Source organism: Bacillus rossius, chromosome 1, assembly GCF_032445375.1.
Source record: "Bacillus rossius redtenbacheri isolate Brsri chromosome 1, Brsri_v3, whole genome shotgun sequence".
NCBI lineage: Eukaryota > Metazoa > Arthropoda > Insecta > Phasmatodea > Bacillidae > Bacillus > Bacillus rossius.
The window spans coordinates 74,454,177-74,476,779 of NC_086330.1; the positions used below are offsets into that span (position 1 = coordinate 74,454,177).

At 37.0% G+C, this 22,603-nt stretch overlaps 1 protein-coding gene across 1 annotated transcript in view; it reads right to left on the bottom strand.

The window, feature by feature from the left end:
- Positions 1–9,963: 9,963 nt before the first annotated feature.
- LOC134530064 (sodium-dependent neutral amino acid transporter B(0)AT3) overlaps positions 9,964–22,603 on the bottom strand; it is a 40,825-nt gene continuing 28,185 nt past the window's right edge. Inside the window, exons 7-12 of the mRNA XM_063364655.1 lie at positions 20,867–21,068; positions 17,762–17,961; positions 15,880–16,081; positions 15,132–15,291; positions 10,805–11,068; positions 9,964–10,150 (exon numbers count right to left, since the gene is read on the bottom strand). Of these exons, the coding sequence (XP_063220725.1) occupies positions 9,964–10,150; positions 10,805–11,068; positions 15,132–15,291; positions 15,880–16,081; positions 17,762–17,961; positions 20,867–21,068 (1,215 nt within the window). The remainder of the gene's footprint in view (positions 10,151–10,804; positions 11,069–15,131; positions 15,292–15,879; positions 16,082–17,761; positions 17,962–20,866; positions 21,069–22,603) is intronic.

Genomic DNA, 22,603 nt, shown 5'->3' on the forward strand with positions numbered 1-22,603 from the left:
TTTTCTGCGTACCTTTTACTTTTATAACTACAAAACAAACAATGGAAGATGCACGAATGCGGACTATTCAGTTATCCGACTCGGGATTAGTGGAAACATAGTAGGTTTTTCCATTCAGCCAGTCGGGTATTTTTTTTTATTCTCGTCTTCCTTCTCTTTGGCTTTTTGCTAGCGTTTTGTCGCTCTCACTTCCTTCTCCCGCTGTCGAGCGATCAGGCGAGGCACGCACGCAACGCGCTCACGCAATGTGACGACGTCGTTTGCTCGCCCTGCCTTCTCACAGCCACCGCTCCACGCCGCCAGCCACTGCTCCGGAGACGGGCAGTGTTGCCAACACCCGTGGTACAGCTGTACAGTGTGCGACCGGCCTTGTAGTAGTTAGTTGTAAGGCGCCTGGGCCACGTGTTGAAAAATGACGAAAATAACCTACATATTAATTTAATATACATTAAATATTTACAAATAATTCCATTTATGTTAATATTCTGTAAAAGAAATTAATTTATATGTGTATATGAAATTATAAAACATAATTGACAAGAATTTTTTTTAGTGAAGAACCTCCTGAAAATCTATATTGCGTGTTTATTGTCTCTGGTAATTCAATATCTTTCTTGCTGTGGCTTCGATCCAATATACACCAGGATGGCAACCATATTAGCAGTGCGATTTGTTTGAAGGTGCTCAATTGAATAGATTTCGCAACAACATTAAAATGCTACAATATGTTAAAAATATATTGCATTCGTCTCACACACGCAGTCAGTGTTCTAGTGTCACACATGTTGCTTACGCACAGTTCCTTTTGTGCCAAGTGAAATTACCTAATACTTTTCCTATATACGAAATAATGTAAATAAATAAATAAAAATATATTTTAATTAAATAACTAAATAACAATTATGTAAATAATGATATAAAATATACCATAAAACAACAAAAACTATAGGCCTAGTATGTTGAGGAGAAGAGAGGCTCAAGTCCCTCACAGTGTCCTTCAAAAGTTTCTATGGTTGTCACTTATTATAATTTTTTAGGATTATTTTTTTTGGTGCTATGTTGGAGGGGTATTTATGGTTGTTGGCAACAAGTAAAATTACTTATACACGCAATATATTATAGAATATGAGCTCTTACTCTAAATAAACATATCTAAAATTCTTTCAGTTCTTAGCTCCTATTAAACAATTATTTATCTTCTGTTCGCACCAAGTATTGGGACGTTTTATCTCAATACCAGCAGATAACGAGATATCAATGTCTGATCTGGTACTGTATACGTTCTTTTTAAATATGAACAATGTTTAAATTTTTATAGTAAAACACACTTGGGATAAACATAGGTTCTGCAAATAAACAAAATGTGCGTAGTACCAACAAGTGATTTACTGACATTTATTCAACATTAACAACATCAACAGTAGAGTCGTGTGTACAGCGACACGGGAACACTCCCCCGCTTTGCTGCGCCCCCAGAGCCACCGAGTGCAGTCGAGTGCAATGTTGGCAAATGAACCGAACACCTGGGGGGCGCCGAGTGTGCACGGGCGCGATCTGGACCTCGGGGGCCATGGACGTCATGGCCGTGTAACTCCGCTCATTTCGAGACATTGCGCCATTGTTTGTTTTGTATAAGCATAAAGTGATAGTATGCTCTTATCGATGGCCACCACTGGCCACTGATTCATATTGTGTTTCACTTACTACAGATTATCAACTTAAACATTGAATTTAGCGTACGTTAACTGTTTTAAATTACTGATATGTAAGAAGAGAATGGATATTTGATTAATTATAAAGGGTCATGATGATACGAGGGAGTTGAAATAAAAATAACATTTTTTTTCCCTCTCAGCGCTGAATAATTTTTACAAGAAAAATCTGCACTGTTAGTCCAATCCTAAGAATTCATTTTGTTTACAATTTATTCACGACAGCACTTATTTACGGCAAAGTCTGATCTTTAATGAAGGACAGGACTTACGCGAAAGAGTAAGATTTTGTTTAAATATTATGTTTGGGAACATTAGTGTTTAAGATGTAGTTATATAGAAATCTGATTGCTAATTTTGAGCAGCTCGATTCAATGTGAAGAATTTAGACGTTGTAAGTGCTGGAAAATATGGAGACACATGTATGATTTAAATTTTCTTATGTCCTTTGTTGTTAATGTAATGTTTTATTTCGTTCACTGAAGAAATAAGCAAACACAGTCCAGAACTCGCCACGTGCAGATGGCAACCACAGTGAGCTTCTATAACTAACAACAATCTAACTCTTCTAACTGCAAACATCAGTAAAGTGCTATAGAAAATAAAGTAAAATAATTATACTTTGATAACAAGTTACACGTATAGTTAATTAACTTAAATTATGTACATTCAAACTTAAACATTTTAACAAAGAACTCTAACACACTGGTTCGGCTAATTTATTAAAGTGCCCATAGAATGCCGAAATATATAAAGGTAACAACGCAGTGATAAACAAAACAAAAAATCACAAAATTTTCGGCACACAGTATTGTCTGCTTATCAGAGTTACATTACTAGTACCACTATAAACCTGACAGAATTATATTTCAAGCATGAACATTCTGTTGCACTTAGATGTCATGTTACTTTACAAATACCTTTCTTATGTACAATGAGATACATCGAATTCGAGGCAGCATTGTAAGACATATAGTTTCTTATTTTGCAAAATAAAAGCATTTACATAATTATTTGCTTAAATCACACTTTGTTAGGCAACATTCACAAACAAACATTTCATTTATTTATATATGTACATGAATGTTAAAATAGAGATGTTATTACCTCCAGAAATATCTCTAAATATCCTATTGTTTTCGTCAAACCAATTAATAACCTCACAGCTTAGTATCGTTTGGAAAGCGATGGTCACAGGTTTTGCGTGGTTTCGGCAGATATTTAAGGCAACCTCAGGACCTGTTGTCAGCTGAGCAGACGAGAGAGAGAGAGAGAGAGAGAGAGAGAGAGAGAGAGAGATAGGACAGGGAGGATGTAGCCAAACAGCCAGACGTTCTGGAGGCATTGGTCAACAGTTCCAACCAATCAGCAGAGCTCATCCTTGGTTGGCTGGACAGCCTAGCCAGCCAGGAGGGAAGAAACCTCTGATTGGATAGTACTCCAGCCAGATTAGAAGCATCGTTTTCCCAAACTTACAAACAAACATTTTCAAGCGTGGAAGACTAATAACTAAAGCAAGCAAATATCCTGGTACATAAACTTCGGTTAACATCGTTTCTCAAATTGTTTCAGACAACGGCTAAGGTTTCTCGGCACTTACGAGTAATGCTCTCTATTTCAGGACATGCTTTTTATTCCGTGCACAAGTTCGTATGACCAAGCTGGCATCAACTCTGTTATTTCTATTAACATTAAAGTAGGCACTTGTGCAGTCACTATTTTTTAAATTATGTATCAGAATAATAAATGTGTATTCAAACTTACTTAATATGTTTAACATATAACAGGAGTGTAGGTATATTATTAGTAGTGGACTAAATAATGCAAATCGTACTCAGCTGTGAAGTTATAGTTTCATTATTTACCAAACGTCTAGATGTAAATTTTAAGTTACGGAGACCTTTTTCCTGAGGAAAAGTATATGTAAGGAAGAACATAGAGGAGTGTGGAAGTATAGTTTATCACATGTAACGTCTTGAAAAACCGTTAAAAACTAGGTTTCTCAAAGATAAATTGAACGGACTATGTGCGTTGATTGCCAACATCGACACACTTATTATTGTCCATGACCGCCCTGAGCGGAGATCAACATGTTACACTAGACGAGTATTGAGGACGACACACTTGAGAACAACGAAAATGGACAACGAATCAGCTACTGTTATTTATTCAGAATTTTTTAATAATCTTTATCTAGGTCAACTTACATTTCCGAGTTAGTTATTTATTTAAACGTAGTTTAATTTTTTTAATTTATTTCTTAATCCTAAACTTAAATCACATAGATCAGAGTTAGCAGGCCAAATTGTATTTACATGTTGAAGTGTAACCATAAAACGGTTTTCTATACATCAGGCGCATTTATTAAGTGTGGAACACATGTTGACTTTTCTGTAGTAGTTCAAATTACAATATAATAGCAATCATGTACTAGTTAGTTTTGACTAAATAATTTTTATTTTAGATCTGCAACGTGAATGGCGTATTTATTCACCTGTTAGCAGATCTGGAAGATAGGAATCTATTTCATTGCCACGCAAGTTTCAGTTATTGTTTTACTAAGTGAAAGACAGTATAGTTTCAGATTAAATAAGTAAAATCAATCATCATATTTTGCAAACTGAACATCAGTAAACTATCTGTAAAGGCAAAGATAAGGGGTTTATAAAATTAATTCATACTCTCAAAGCTTTAATATATACGTTTACAGTCACATTACTCCTTAAAGTGTAGGGAAGTATGTTATTTGATGTAATTGTTGAAAATTACACACAACTTTGAAAGTCCTGAAATATGTAGTATGTGGCTTTAGGATTTTTTGCTAGATAAAATAATTCTGTAAAAAATCATGCAGTATATAAATAGTATTTAAAAACATGTAAAACGTATAAATTTAATATTTTGAAATCGTCCTGAAAAATTTTAACAAATTTGGTAAGATTATAAGTAAAGATTATGTATTTTTGCGACAAAAAATTCAGTTATGCCTGCACCAGCAGTGTTTTTTGTAGGTAATTGGTGGCCATCTGCAAGAGAAGCCATTGCCTTAATCTGCTTCCGCACTGAATGACTGTGATTGGTGGACACGCATATTTATGAATGTCAAACAATCATGAAACACAGAAGATATTATGGTGATTATATCATACAACTAGTTTCAAAATATTTTCTCGAAAAAAATGTTGCACGCCAAGATAGTTTAATCAATATGTCTACGATAAGCATTTCCTTTTGTATAGAATACGTTTTACGAATCAATATAAATATTATATAAATTCATAAATTAACTGTACAAAGGACATGTACCATATAATATGAGCTTTAGTTTAGAGCAAAATATTATTAGGCTAGCTGCCCTATTGTTTATATTTAACAGACTATTATATAGATATGTAAATTTTATGTGGATTGATATTATTTTTGGATATGTACTAATATAATTGTTTCGGGATATTTATAAAGATATGCGTTGTTTACGTATTTCAAAAGACTCAGTCAACTGTTTTTAGAAGAAACATGATGTAATTTGGATCGAAAGGAATGGTCAGAAATGGCCTTGGAAAAATATATCCACAGACGAGTGTTTTAAAAGAAAGCAATGAAAAATTAACTTTAAATTTTTATTGTTAAGACAACGCGTAATTATGCTGCCGATTTTTATAGAAAAAAGGTCTGCCTTTAAATTGTTAAGAAAAAGCAATTATCAAAATCATGAATATTGACTGAAGATAATATTACAATATTGTCAGTTAATAATAGGTTTGGTTGACATTTAAATGAGTTCTACTATAGACAAACGTTCAGGAAAAATACATTATTCTTACATACAAATAAAAATTTAACTTTTTAATCACAAAATACAAGTTGCTGTTAAATCATCACAGATAGTTATAGGCCTAATGCAAAATTGCAATATGCATAAATTTATAACTTTCTTCCAGATTAACTGTCCAGTTTTTATAAAGATTAAAATGTTTGAAAATCATTTACCTTTAAAAGATAACAAAATCGCATGTACATTTTGTACAACAGTCCTTCTACTTCGATGATTCTGGCCAGTTAATTAGCAGTATTCATGAGTTACAATTTATTGTGTCAGGTTATGCCAGACGTTTACAAAGAAGCCACCTTAAACCATACAAATTGGGACGCCTGACTATCGCCTCTTTACTGTTAATAATATTATTTAACATGTAAACTAGTAGCCACTTGCATTCATTAGTTCTTTCATCGGAAAATGTATATATTTAACAATGCATATATGTAACAACACATATATATTACAAAGACCATCCAAAAAATACAAACACAATGCATTGTGATAAAGGATTATTGAACCAATAAAACATTTCTTTAAACAATTGTAACCAATGTATTCAGATTTTTAAAGCTGCATGTGGCTTTTAAATTTTTTACACAATAATTGTATTATTTAATATAAAGAAATAGGACTATGAGACATCATTTTAACTGAAACATGTGATTGCTTTTTGTGTTCATGTACTATCTTTACAAACAACATTCTTGTTTAAACTTTTAAAATTCAAAGTTTATAACATTGTTTACATTAACTTTTGAAATTACGATGACGAATTTAGTTTCTGTTAGCAGAGAATACTTAATATTATAAAAGCAATGTTTAAAAAAATTTCAAACAGGTAATGCAATTGCGCCATATGTTCATCAATTTAAAATACATACATAGGGTGAATTACGCCAGGAAATTAAATAACACATTAACAATCCTAGGATGACACAGTTTCAATGAGATAGTACAAAAATTCGCAATAAAATATTTTTTAACATTTCCAAACATAAACACTGTTAATATTTTTAAATTAGTCGTGCGTTAATGCTATAAAATTAACTTAAAAGTACTTAATATGTGAGGGTTTGTTCATAAAATCATTCTTCTTATACTTCATTGAGGTGTTTTTAATGACAATACTCTAAATAAATTTTGAAGTTACATTTGATGAATTACCGACTACGTATTTATGCTGTCTTGTAGAGTAAGTGGTCGGTATCTAGTAAAATTAAATACTTTTACATGATATTAATTTTAATATCTAATGTTATTTCAAAATATACTTTATTCACGTAATAAATATATTCAATAAAACAATTATTTACGATTATAAGGATTACAGGGTGTTTTCGATAATTGGTTGCAACGTGCACATATAATCAACTCTACTATTAAACAGTCAAAATCACTTGATCAAGTCTTGCTCACGTCTAATATGAAAAACATTTATGCATGATTCTACGGTTTTCTGTATATAACACTGACATTTTAAAACTATGTTTCATAAAATTGTTTTCAAAGTTTCTTTTCGTAACAATCAGTCAGTATATCCTCGAATTCTACTGGAAAAGTTCTTCTTTCTGTTGATACAAGAACTTAGATAATATAATACGGTCTTTGAATGATAAAGGTAATATAAGTTAAGCGTTTACTCATGCAAACTAAATTTTATCTCTCACTTTTATCCTCACACTTAAAAAACATACAAATAAAAAATATTCTTGATTTTAAGTTCAAACCTTTCTCCATTTTCAAAGTTTAATTTAAATGAATAATAAATATGTATAAAAATTAACATTGCATAAAATTTCAAAACTCATTTTTAAAGAAATAAAACGCTGTGTGTAAGATGATGTTTGTTGAATTTGTGTTTGATAATTTACAAATGTTATTTTCAGACAGTTAGACCTATGTACCTAATGTGTTTTTTCTATTAGAACTTTAATGATATGATTAAGTTTTTGTGGAATATTGTACAAAGAATTTGTAAATTTTATTTAACTTTCATTAAAAATATTTTATTTCCATTTTATTTTATGTCATATTTATAAGGCAAACCCACACTTTAGTGCCTTTAACTATTACGAAACTTAAAAATACTCAGTAGATAAAACTAATATAAAACAATGTGATAATGTATCTTTTCATTTTATAGAAGTGACTTTCTTATCTATCAAATATAATAATACAAACACTTATTTATAAAACATATGAATAATAAAATAATTTTAAAATATGTTTGTATTTCTGTAGTTATTTTCTCTTACCGTTCGTGTTTACGATTTTTCATTGTAATGGTTTAGAACACTTTTACTCAACTTCCAGTTGTACTTGGTAGAGTACATGGAAATATTCTATTTTTTATCACAACAGACATTGTTTCTAAAATACAGCTAACATAATTAATACTTTTAACTTTCATATAGTTTACGCATGACATCTGCTATGAGAATCACTTATGATACAAATATAACATATTCAACATATACTTATTTATTTCCATAACAATAATTTGTCTTTCTATATGGCATTTCAGCATGGTTATTAAACCAACACTAATATTTAAAAAGCCACTAGTCTTTTTTAAAAATATATAGCTTCCCAGAACTACTTAAAATTATTGTCACATTAGTTTATGGAATTTTCGAAGTAATTATTGTTTATTATTCAAACGTTTTCTCATGTTATCATTTACAAACAAAATTATTATTTTATATTGAATTTGGTTTTGTATCTTTGTTGAAAAGAAGGCAATATAATGTTGATTTATTCATTGAAAAATTAAAGTATCTTCAATTTCGAATACTCTTAAAATTTCATAGCTCAAAACTAACCTTTATCGTAACTTTATTTGACCTATTTTAGCTACACTTAAAAGGTTAGTAAACAAAAATCTTCCTCTTTTTTACGGTAAAAGTGAAAGCTGAGACATCATATCATACATGTATGGAAAATTTTACTAAATATATTTGGAAGCTAAAAATAAAATATATATAAAATCACCAAATGTTTTACGTACAGTACCTTAGAGACAGTATATTAAAGCATTTTAAGATTCGGAATCAAGTTTGAAGGGTTAAATTCAAAATAGTACTCACCAGAACATAAGAAAAATGAATTCCAAATAGACTAGTTTTAAGTATGCATGTTCAGAGTATTCGTATGTAGATTACTTGACTAGACATAATTATAGCTATGACTAATGATGGCACTTTCTGACCACTTGTACGGTATGTATTGCTTTCATATTAGTATGATACACCTAGTCCGAACTAAGTCCTATATCTCACTGCTTAAAATATCAGGGCTTCAGGAGCTGTGCATAAATCACTTCAAATTTTGCATGAGCTCTTAATTCGTTACAGTAAGGTGCAAGTAAAACAAGCATTTACGCGTCTAAGGCTTTGTGTGACTTTTAGACGTCATTGATTTAGGATGCTGTTATTTTATTTAATATTTATAAAATATATTTTTGTGCATTTCAGTGCATAGGATGGCAACACAATTATTTCTAGGAATGGATTTTGAGTTTTAAAATCTCTTGATCGCAATGTAAAACAAATAATGATTTTATTATTATAAAACGGTTAAATTTTCGATTTCCAATTTTCAATTTCTTTTACTGATATCTTGACACATAACTTCATTTGTTAAGTTAGTTATTTAGGCTTATAATGATATCATTTGCTCTAGATATGCGGTGAATAAATATTTAAACCTTTAAAATTCATTTATAAAAATATGTTAACAAAAGTTTTTTGCACCTTGGCAGTAACAGTGTAGTCCAATTTCAGTGCAAACAAGGGACAAAGCGCGGATAACGAAGATGGGAGTTGTTTGTACAATTCTGTTTAAGATTCAGTCACAATTCGCTGCGCATCGCGCAAGAAGATCGTAGCAATTTATGGACGGCCCCTTCACAGAATACAGACGGCCCTTTGTATTAGGCCTACGAACTAATTTATAAACCAGTTCCATTCACTCTAGTATGTACATGGAACACTGAGAAAAAATAGCAGCGAAAGAGTTAATAGACGAGAGCAGCAACAGAATTTATATACCAAGAATAGAAAAATTAACGGTTGTGGTGAAGTCAGTTTGGATGGCGCCTGCAAAAGGCTAGATGCTGTACCTACATTAACTGTCTTGGAGAAAGGTGGGTACAAGAATTTAGCTTCTTTGACTGTTTAATTTTCTCAGTGAATATAAATGGATAATTTCATTCAGACACTTTGTTTTACAATGGCGTGTTCAGCATGTATTCCGGTCAGACCTATCCGCGGGAAGCGGAGGGGCCTTGCTCATCGCTGACCACAACATCGCGACCAAGACAAGCACCTTGCTGTCGACGAGAACATCGGCGCGGCGAGATGTTGCTGCGGCCTGCCGGGCCCCGCCGACGCGCGGCTACTGGCCCAGAGCGGAGCCGCAGGAGCCCGCCCACTAGGTGTCGTCGTCGTCCACGCCCCCGCTGGGGCAGCACAGCCCCTCGCTGCCGTCCTCGCGGATGCAGAACAGCAGCTTCTCGGCGGCCGTCACCTCGTGCGGCACGATGCCGTGGAACTCGCGCAGGTCGTCGGTGGGGAACCACGCCTTGTCGTTGTCGTCGATGATGACGAAGCCGCAGGCCCTGCGAACACCGGGGCACACGCACTCTCAGCCCCGCCATCACTGCCTCCACTCCCAGCGTCGACCAGCCACGAGTGGAGGGACAGCATCGATCACACCCCAGACGGGAAAAAAAATAACATTCCTCAAAAAGAATCTTTCTTAAGATCTGAGAAAGGGCTACACTATTTATTGGATGTGTGAAAATTAATGTAGTGCCAAATTAACATGCGAAATTATACGTTTTTATTGATTATAAGTACATGGTGGAAGTTGGGAGAGAAACCCTCATTGGCCAAATCAGCATGGAGTGATTTGGTATTCTTAGTCACAGAGCGCACAGACAGAGAGGGCGCTTGCTATAGGCCATCAAACGATTTCAATAGCGAACCAAAGTATAATAAGTCTAATTGAAGTCACTTGAAAGCTCAAATAAAGCCTTAGCTTACAAGCCATACATGAGTCAAATTAAAGTTTCTGCTAGGTTTGTTTTGGCTTTGAAGTTAAAAATCTTAAATCAAGGTAGAACTTCAAGATTTTCAGTGAGCCTAAATCAGATGACTATAAAAACTAAATGCTCTGCAACCTCGAATAAAGGTTGAAACGGTACGCCTGCCCAGTGAAGCTCGAGAGGGCAGGCCTAGTCGCTCCGGAGCCGGCAGGACGCGGCACGCACCTGCAGAGCGCCACCACCGGGATCCAAAGCACGGAGATGAGCACGAGGAAGGCTATGAGCACGAGCGCCCACACCGGCCACTCGTGGCGCTCCGTCTCGCCCTTGCTGGCCACCCAGGCGGGGTAGCCACTGCCCTCCATCGCGATCTCCACGAAGCTGGCCACCAGGATGGAGATCATCGCCAGCGGGGACAGGTACTTCCAGCAGATGAGCCAGTACAGGCCGGGCCTCTTGCCCGTCATCAGCTCGATGTCGTCGGCGAACCTGCGCACACCGTGCTGCGGTCAGCCGCTGTCCAGACCGCGTGCACCTCTCCCTCCATGTTGTGCAAGTCACTAGCACGCAACTCTCCATTCCCTCATGTTGGCTTTACTACAACTAGCCCATTCTAATAATCTTAGCTACTTCAATTATTTTACCATTAGTTAAATAAAATTTTCCTTCAATTAATTCACTGATACACCTTGGATTCTGTACTTCTCCTATCTGCTACTCGTTTCATTACAAACCTGCCCATAGAATTTCCAGCATTCGTCTTTGTCACATTTCAATAGCTTCTGTTCTTTTCTGATAATTGATTTGTTTATATTTTATTTTGGTGAAGAACTATAATCCATATAATTCTAAAAAAGATTTTATAATTCCAAGGTTTATGTTGGATTCTCTTTCTGTCAACTGACTTCAAATACTTTCGATTCATTATTTGTAAGGAATTATCTGAAATTATTTGTGTATTTAATCTATTAATCTCTAATGGGATTTTAACATCTTGTGAAATTTGGTAATAAGTCCTTTTTTATTTACTAATTTTTGGTTAATGTCTACAGAAATGTTAGATCTCGAAGTGATGTGTTTGAGTTCCATGTGATTAATTAAACTTTGGAATATGAGTAGTATATAATAGTTCCTCCTGCTATTGGTGCTGGTGCAAGGAGCGAGGAGCGAGTCAACGACTGACTGACCTGACGTCACGGTGGCCTTATTGGATAACCTTGACATTTTGATCTTGACCCCGGCGGCCATTTTGATCCGCCATTTTGTTTTCAGCTATATTGGTTTCTAGAACATTCCACCATCTTGGAATAGATACCCCCAATTTGCAACGGTATTCTTCACCTAATCGAGCGCATTACATATGTACTCAATGGCGTTGAGGTAAACCAGCCGAGAGATGTAGGCATAACATCTGCAATGAAACATTACCTTTCGCTGACGCCGAATGAACTATCTGCTGCAAAGATGGCTGGTTGGGGTCTCGAGGATGATTAAAAGATACCTGTTTATGCCGAAGGAAGATTCGAAGTTTGTATTTCTCTGTCCATGCTTCTTGGATTTGCTGAAAACTACAAACTAATCATTTATTCGAATGAAGAGCTCGTACTTCTTTTAACCAATACGCACATTAACGGTATTGTTGTTGCTGCATAAAACCCACAGGATGTCTCGCTAACACTACAGTCTATCGATTGGATGCTGCTTCACGTCAAAGTGAGTTAGATCGAACGTATAAAGATGCTGAAGACCGTAGAGGATGGAAAATCATTGACGTGCCATTCCGATCCTGAAGCATGGGAACGTATCCTGGCTCACCTGAAAGTTAGCGTATTAACTGAATAGTAAAGTCCAGCTTCGCTACAGAAAAACCCAAATACATCATGGTCTGGCTTCAGACTGGAAGACATCTCAATACAGGAGTTAACCACTCCATGTTCGTTAGCTGTCAAATATGTAATGTAAAAATATTTTTAAACAGCGAAAGATACCCGTATGTGGACATGAACACGGGCTTTGAAAACGGTTTATTTCTTCTCGCATATCAAACGTATGCAGAGTTTCAGCAAGCACACTATGGCCGCGGATAGTAGCCGATACTGAGTCCCGACAGTTTCAAGAACAATGCTCCGTTAATGGTTTTTGATGTTTCCAAACAGGACTTTCGAATAAATTCAAACATCATCGATTGTAGAATCGAGATATTAACTAGCAGAAATATTCCACGAAACACTTATGCTTTTTGTCTGATATTTCACCATCGACTTGCATTGTACAACTGCCGTAAACTATCTTGTGAAAATTCTCTTATAAATATTAGTGGAATTGGGAGATTAATTTAGTTACAGCCGAGCATTGCTAGCGTCAAGATGTACTGCAACATGCAAGGTTTTCAGAGGCAAAACGGATTCGTTCTAAAGGAGATTTCCGTCACGTACGATGATGACAGCAGGACTCGAACCCGAACCTTCCGGCCTCCGTATCCCTGGAAATTAATGGACAAAAAGTAAACCCTCTAATGGATGGCTATGCATATACTACCATGGCCTGGAGTGGAACGAAGATAAAGTTCAGTACCACCAAGTGAAAAACACTCTAGATGATTTGCTACTGCAAAATCTGTGTGGCGTCATTTATGTCACCGGACCTTAGCAAAAGAAATGGCTGAGTGAGTTGTGCAATGGAGCCATTAAAATTGTAGACCTGCAGAACGACTATGGCTATCCCTCCCTGCGCAAGCGTAGTGCAATGTATGGATAGCGTCCACACAACAAGTTTGAAAAAGTGTGTGCCTGTACAAACTCGCGACTAATGCGGAAATGGCACGCGCAGTGTGAGTAGAGCTTGAATATATAAAAAGTGTGCAACCATTTGTGCCTTCAGTTGTCGTCCGACCTGCAATTTGTACGTGATCGTAAGACCTAGCTTCAGCAGTGTCAAAAACAGCTACTGGGATGAAGTATATCTACGTACATATACGGAAACCTGTGATGGAGGCGTTCAGAACTGGCGGTTTTCACACGTTCCTGTGAGAATACGAACCGACTCCTGCTAGATTGCTGCGAACCTGGAAACTGTGCTGTATATCACACGAGACCACACACGATCCTTCCAGCCAGCATCGAAGAGGTAGTCGCTTTGTCTGCACATGCAACACCAAACTTGGACGTGTTGCTAACTGTTGCGACCTGCGATGCATCTACGCAGACGCCCAAACGACCTGCATCTTCGTCGTAGTTAAGTTAGCGATCCTCTCCTTATAAGCACCGAGTGAAAGCCAAGTCGCAGCCGTGGCCACAGACATAGTCGTCCATTTCTCACCAAAGCAGTCGTCGTCGAAAAAGATGACCAGTTGGATACCTGTGTACCTGAGCTTGAGACCAGCGAACCAGTTGGAACCGAAATCAATGACACAGTACCCAGAGTCGACGACTATGTTTGTTCTCGTAATAGAGTAACAATTATGTAATAAATTTTTTAAATGTAATGTTGTTTTTTCTCAAACCTTTCATATTTTGGTAATTTTAATTAAAGTATATTTTATTGCATTAAGCAAGTATCGAACAAAATATGAATATCGATTTAATAAATCATTATTTTAAATAGTGAATATTTTTATGATTTTTGGAATTTTTCCCAAATTTATAACTTCAAATTTACAGAATTCCAACATGGCAGTCAAGACGGTTGGCAAGATGACGGACACCACGTTAATAAGTACTACGGCACTCTATCGGGCAAAAATTAAACTAATATTGCGACAGTGCCCTCTAGCAGACGAAAATGACATGGCGACATCCACCAGATATCAACAATATGGCGGACACACGATGGCTGCCATGATGTCATACTGCCTTGGCATTAGTGGTGGAAGGTCAGTCTGCCGGTGGCTTCTGTGGAGGAAGGATCCGTCACAATTTTTAATCGAATGAACTCGTAGATTTGAACCAAGGACTATGGATTTGTATTAAAATTATTCAAATTAATTTTTTATGAATTTTAAAAATTTTTCCTGTTAAAATCGGATAAAAATTATGGAATTTTAAGATGGCGACCGTACCTAAAATTAAATGTTACAGAGTGGGGAGTTTGATTTCAAGATGGCGATTTTTATATTAATATTTTATTATTTAAATGTTTTAGTAATTTTTGATTTTTTCCCGATTTTCTATATTAAAATTATAGTATTTCATGATGGTGGCCATAACGAAAATTGCAACAATATAGATTAGGGTGTTCTATTCCAAGATGGCGGAATTTTTTATAAACCAAATTTATGGAAAACAAGATGGTGGGATCTAAGATGGCAGAAAAACTAAATGGTGGATCCAAAATGGATGCTGGGGCCAAGGTCAAATGCCAAGGTCAAAGGTCAAGGTCATGTTTGACTGGCAGTTGGTTATTGACCTGCTCCTCGCTTCTCGCAGCTCCACCAGTATCAGGAGGAAATAATGTGTTTTCTTTTTCTTTTTTGGTTGTTCTTTAGACTGTGAGAGAGGAAATTATGTGTTGGAGTTTGTGAACTGTGACATCAGTTAGAAGTTGGGATGCTAACCTCTTCAAGCCGTACACGTAAGCCACTCCCAGGCACTCGAAGAGAGCGATGATCAGCAGAGGAAAGTTGCCGCTGAAGTTGTCGAACAGGACGAACACATAGCTGCCAGCGCCGTGAGCAAACGCCATGGATATCGCGCAGCATATGAGGCAGAGCACACCTGTAGGGGAACAGGACACACATTCAGACTTATGACTGACTGGGACAAGCAATGTGTAGTGTATGGAGTCGCTGAATTTTAACTAAATATAGCGATCATTCTTTGATCTTTGGTACATGAGAACTATGAAGTCTGGATATGATTTAGACACTTATTTGTGAGAAAATTCACCAATTTAAACCGATCCTCTTGATTTGAAAATGATAGTTGTATAATGACAGAAAATTTTCATGTTTTTATCAAGCAAATGTAAGATTGTTTTAGTCCCAAAGTTGGTCCTTTATTTTTCTGGTGTACATATGTGGGAAAAATTTTGAAAAGGCTGGAATTTTGCATTTAAATTTATGGACAAAATTTTCTCCTAGATTTTGAAAGAAGATTTAAAATGTATAATTTAATTATAAATTCAAAATTATTTAAGTTAATTAATAAGAAAAAACTTAAAATTTGTGAAGCTGTAACTCTATATCAATGTCCAACCAGAATGTTGTTTAGTCCTTCTCAGGCTGAAAATTCTTGCACAAAGGCATACACATTTTTCGCAGAATCCAAATATTTTCACAAATTCGAGAACTATCGTATGCTCACCTGTAAGGATCTCCTTGCGCAGGTTGGGAAACAGCTTCATGTCGACGATGGAGGTGACGACACCTTCGAGCGTGCCGAACTGCGAGTCGATACCGAGCGTGAACAGCATCAGGAAGAAGAGGATGGACCAGAACTGCGCGCCGGGAAACTGGTTGATGGCCTCCGTGAAGATGATGAAGGCCAGCCCCGTGCCCGAGGCCGTCTGCGGAGTGACGCTCACATGTCAACTATGTCCATGCATAGTCACTTGTTCTTTAGTTTATACGTATCTAAAGACTAGAGGCAATGGCGTATTCGTTAGGTGGCAGGGTAGGGTGTGAATAATTATAACGTTTTCCTGAATACATCTTACTGTCTTATGTAAACTGTATAAGTATTGTATGAATGGAGTATAATGCATCAGGTATCTCCTGGAGTCAAGTTCCGGAAGACTTAACCAATAAATTTTAGTTCGGCCTTACATCTGCTCGAGGTGTCTGGTGGTGACTAGTGGTGACTATCTGTTCTGGACAAAGATCGGGTGTTCAGTTCTGGTGGATGTCTAGACAGTAGGGGCTTCTCTGAAGGTTTAATGTGCTGTTTAAAACCTCCCTTCCCACAGTTTTGAAAATAAACTATGTAAAGAGCCAAAACCAAGACTCGAGATGGGTCTACTGCGATGCCATTGTGCACCTCCAACAGTTTCTTGTTCGAGGCTAGACAGGGGACGCCTTAGACAGATGTATTGCGAGGATTTGAGGAAGCTATGGCTATCATGTCTCTGGAAGATAATGATAATGGCAAACACTGAGATATTTTTTTTATAAATGTAAAGCACTGTGAGAGTTTGCATTGGAATGCCATATCTCAGATTTCAACCACTTATGAGTGACTCGGACCCAAATCGTGGCCACTACAACATTTATTCACAGCAATGGCGAATCCAGAATGAGGCTCAGGGAGGGGTCAAATAATTTTTCTAATAAATTTTAGTTTATTTAGAATTGAAATACCGAACAGTAAGTTTAGTATGGTCTTAATTAGCTTGTTGCTCTATTTAACAGTGGGTTGGAAGCTGAATAATAGTTTTGTACATCTTATTTAGTCGTGTGCATTTGATTTCTGGTTCATAAACGATCTATTATATATAGCACTGCAGTAAAATAATACTTTAGTAATTTTGGTAAACTATGATTAGGAAAATCAGAAATTATTCAGGGTTCATGGGGGGGAGGGGGCATACAGCATCCATAAAGAATAAATTAAGAAGGATTCAGTAAAACCTTGCAATAACGAACTGGCTATAATTGTACACATATCATACATGTAAGCTTTTGCAGTACTGAGTGCTGAAGAAGATGTGCACGGTTAAGACACACACAATGTTTTACATGGAATGATTACACAAATAGGCCTAAGGACATGGGACTTCAGATGTCAAGTGGCCTTTAAACCACTTTCTTCAGACTCAGTTTTCATAAATTAATTAATACCAAGTGTTGTTCCCAAAACTTCTACCCTTGCCTCATGAGCATGAAACCTTAGCAATCTCGGCCACCGATGACCTCTAGGACGTACATAGTTCTTTATGTATATATTAGGTATGTAGGTAGCGAGTTTTTAGTCGCATCGTCCACGAAGTCGCTAGAGACTGACACAACATTGCAAGTCAGGGACGTTGTGGAGGAAATCGGCCAGGCAAAGAACTATCCCAAAATTTTCCTGGCGTAATTTTTGGAAACCATGGAAAACTGAAATCAGAATAGGGTGAAAATGATTCGAAACCATGCCCTAACGACTGCCAGCCCAACAACATTATACCGGTCAGTGGGCCATCAGATTTAACATTACTCGTCATATCCAAGATTTATCTCGCTATAGTGACGTGTCATAGTGAGCTCACGTTGTCCAGCTCCTTCTGCAGATCGCACTCGGGGATGGCGGGCATGACGATGGTCTCCAAGGAGCCGTAGGTGGTCGTCACGACGACGGTGCTGCCCTCCGGTGGCAGCGGTGTCGGCTCCGCCGCGCTGCCGAATATGGACGCCAGCGTTGCGTTCCGCTCCTCCAGGCAGCGATCGTAGATCATGGTGGCCTTGAATCCTGCGCACGGAACCAAACACCCAATCACTCCCCAGGAGCCAGTTGCTGAACGAGCGCTGCTAGTTGGGGATGTCTAGTTTTTTGTCGCGAGCTGACGACCAAAGCTGAACAGGGCAGGCTATAGGCGGGATGATTTTAAAGCGAATTATTTTTAGCAATGTTACATACCTCCTACAATTCTTTGCCCCTCTTTTTTTTCGTGAATGTAGCTGATATAATGAGAACTCATTTTAAATAAGAATACTTTAAAATGAGATACGAAACTTTATATAGCTTTATATATATTTTTTGCTTTATTTGGCTTTATATATCGTCAATAGAGAGACTGTTAAAGACAGAGCAATTGATTGTCATAAGTGATTGTTTGATTAAAATGTTTGATAGAAATCTATTTCGGAATGTTATTCACATATTCTTGAGGCAATGGACTTTCATGATGATGGTGGGCTACACACCACTTGAATACTGACTTGGTGCTCACCAAGTTGAGTCATGCCCTGTTTTTGAGACTGAATGCCCACCGACGATGGAGTCTAGAACTATAGTTTTAAATTTTTACTAGAAATGTGTGGCCACCTGGCCACATTAGTTATTTAATAGTTGGTAACTCTGACTGCCATAATATCTTTTTTACTTTAAAACTTTTGTTATTTTTTGAAATCTATTTTTAAAAATGCATTATCTATTTATTGTTTTTATGTTCTTTTGTTTGTATGTAAATTGTATTTAGTTTAATACTTTAGTGTTTAATTGATGATTTCTCGTGGAATCGATTGCGTTTTATGCCGGCCGTCTGCTGGGGCGCGACGATCGCTGGTCTGACGTCACGAGGCCGATAGCGGCCGAAGCGAGGACTAGTTCGCCGACTGCCGGCGCGAGGCGCTACGTCCACGACCGAGACACTTCCACACGGGGATGGACGACACCACGGCACGCAACAAACGCATCGAGGCGATACGTTTGTGTCTGGCACGCAGGGCGTGCGAATTCCTACTCCACAAAAACTCTGTTTGTAAAGCTTCGGCCTATGATAGCGTGTATGGCCAGAGCTAGAAGTTTGTTTTGAATTCAAACTTTTCGTACAAGAAACAGTGCTAAAATTTATGCCGTATATATTTTTTGGATTATGACACTAATACATGTTTGTGCAAACTATTTTTACGTAAGCGTGAGTATTGCCCCATGTCCGTTAACTACGTGACGCATTTACTGTCATAGTTTTTGTATGGGCACTGGAAATGAAGTACATTTGGTTGTAAGTATTTTCCGAGAAAAAGATTTTTTTTTTGATAACGAACTTTCTGTTGAGTTTTAAATACGTAGTTCATTCGCCGGCGTATTTTTAACGGACTTGATTGGAACAGTGGCGAGGCTCTGAGCCACTCCTAACACCCGTTACGACTGCATGATATCAACGAATTTTTTTACGTTAAGAAATATGGCCCCATCAGGACATTGTTTTTGCAAACGAGTTTTTATAAAGACTTAAAAATGTTTTTAAAATAGGTAGGCTTCTTGTGTATAAACTAGGCCTTTCTCAGGTATATAAGAAAGATTTTCACGAGAAGTACAATTTATTATGTACGTATTTTCTCACCTTATTATTTTATGATTTTTTCGAAAATTTATATTAAGTGTTCATGGTTCATGGTAGTATGTACCTGGCTGAGAAATATTGGTGCTGAGTAAAATAATGGCCCTCAGTGTGTTGGTAAATAGGAAATTTAGAGCCACCAATTCCTCCAAGGTGTTTTATATTATATTTCTATTTTTTTATAATATTTAGTAATTGGTATTTACGGAACCGTAGTTTAAGTAACTTCCAAAATCAAGCATGCGCTTGTTTGTAGACAATGTTAAATTTTGTATTACAGTTGATTTTCATGTCAGTAAAATTCATATATTAATTCTTGCGCGTTTTTCTTGTTTTTTTCGCCGAACTGCCAAAGCGAAGCCTTAATTTTTTGTACGCTGCTTTTGGAACTAACCTTCTTTTCCTCGACACCTCACGAGCGGGCAAATTTCGTGAAAAATGGTAATTTGATGTTTTTGCCAGTTTTGGTAACACTTTCCCAGAGGGCGTCCGGGGCGTGGTTCCTTTTGTTTGGTAGGAAAGGAGAGCGTCAAGTGGAACACGTCTTCTCTGAGATACAGCAGCTGATGAACTGCAGTCCTAACCAGTGTTGCCAGATTGTAAATGTCAATGTCTCGTACCAAGGAACGAAAATTCTCGTACGACACACGAAAAATCTCGTACACAATGGTATTGTAAAAGCAAAAGTTTAAATGTGTTTCTACAATATTTTTATATTCTTGACATTTGAGTTACAATCCTAACAAATCTAAACTAAACAATTATCACAATCCTATGATTACATAAGTAAAATATTATTAACAACAGTTTTCACAACAATACAATTATTCCTGCCATTCACTCTTTTTGCAATTTTTTTCCGTAAAAAATATCCAGTTTTTTTTATTTTCGTTAATTTAACATACAAAAATACTCTAAATTGTGTGTTAGGGGTTGTGCATTTAACAATAATACAATAATAAAAAACAAACACTATCTTTTAGTCGGCGTCGTCTGTGTTGCCAGCCAAAAAAAAAGTCAACACTGTTGGGCAGGAACTTCACTTAATGGTATTAAGTTACACAAGAAATGTTATAAACTTGTTTTGACAAAACGATACAATAAAACTAATATATCTTACTAGAACCCGGGTAAAAAAAAACCAACATTGATAGTGATCTTCAAAATTCTCGTACAAAAGCGTACGAGATCCAACTTTACCTCGTACAACGTACACAAGTTCTAAATTCACGTACAAATACGAGAATTCTCGTACGCCTGGCAACACTGGTCCTAACTGGTCGTAACGACAGCTCGGTGCGCGCGACTCACCGATGATGGAGAAGACCACGATGCCGGCGAACATGGAGGTGAAGCAGTTGGTGAGCGACACCATGATGGCGTCGCGGTAGCAGTTGTTGTTCACGGGGTTGTAGGAGGAGAAGGCGATGAGGCCGCCGAACGCCAGTCCCAGGCTGAAGAAGATCTGCGTGCCCGCCTCCAGCCACACCACCGGGTCGGCCAGCATCCACCACTGCGCATGCGCACCGCCCAGAGTGAGCGTGTTACCTTCGACCCGCGCTGTCACGTCACTCACCGCCGGTCCACGCACAGTGAGAGATCCTTAACCCAGCAGGTTCGGGGCTACGGCCTGCCGGGTGGAAGACCTGGCACTACACACAACATTGCGCGTTCCAGCGATTATGAATATTTTTTTAAATATATTTTAAGATAAATTGTATCAGTCAAGAAGGAATTAAAACAAAATATATTGTCTTACTGTTTTTTTTTTTTTTTCAGTTGAAACCGGTGCAAACAATGCTATGTTTCAGTTCAGTGTATTTGCTGGCAGGACTTTGTAGTTTTCCAAATTATCAGGTCAGCTAGAATTCACTATACACATTTTAAAAAAGACAAAAATAATGAATAAATGCTTGAATTGTATTTTAGCATTTTGGCGGGTGTCACTTACTGGCTAACGTTTTATTCCCTTTTTTTAAATCTAAATTTCTGAGATTTATCTCTTACGTTTCCTTTTACTAGTGTTTATTTGATACATGCTGTAATTTTAATTAATTTATTTGGTTTGATATTTAGTTTAAAATTTATCGTAAGAACCTGTCAGGTTGGCAACACGAGTGTTTAGTTCCAAAACAAACCATAAACTCTGAGACTTTGATTTGATTTTAATTTAAATTATTATTTACTGTATAAGTTTTATGTATTTTTGTATTTTATTTTAAGTGCACCGTAAAACAGACTTGTTGGGCGTGGTGTGTTGTTAAGGAACTAAAGCAGCGAGTAACGTCTTTGCGCGCGAACAGCGCGGTGGGCGTGGCCCGCGGCAGGAAGACAGTCGCCGGTCGGACGCGGACCTCGTGTGACGAGATCACGTGACTAGGACGGCCCGCAAATGTACAAGGAATCTATCGGGAGTGTAATGCGAACTGTCGCGATCTGGAGTGCTTTTATGTGTTTATGGCAGAAAACAAAACGATAAATTTACGAGCGAACGAAGCATTATTTTAACGGGCGTGCTACCTGACATCTAAGCGATTTTACGAATCCCAAGCTTGCTTGTAACGACTGCGGTTTTCGTCGTTAGTGACCTGGTATTAAGTCACGCTCCGAGATTCGTCATTGTTGGCAAGGCATTGCCGGGCACTTCTGCAGATAAAATTGCTTGGAGCGATTTTACGACCCTGTCTGATGCATCATCGACGGCCTGCACTTCAGACACGCTAGGAAGTCTCGGTCCAGTCCCTATAAGAATTTCGCAAGAATTTTACATCGATATTACGCCCTGAAGTTAATGTGAGTTTCACTGCGACATATTTATTCAGAAAAAATTGTCTCGGAGAGTGAGTAACTGTGTCGTCAGCCCCAGTAAAGTGCGAAGCATAAACAAATGATATTTTACCTTTTTTAAATTGGCCTAGCTAGCACACATTTTGAACTTGTTTTATTGCAGCCCACACCGATAAAGTGAATTTAGGACTTTTTTTAACAATAAAAAAGTTACGTCGTACAAATTTTGAGACACACAAATATATTATAGAATTTTTTTAT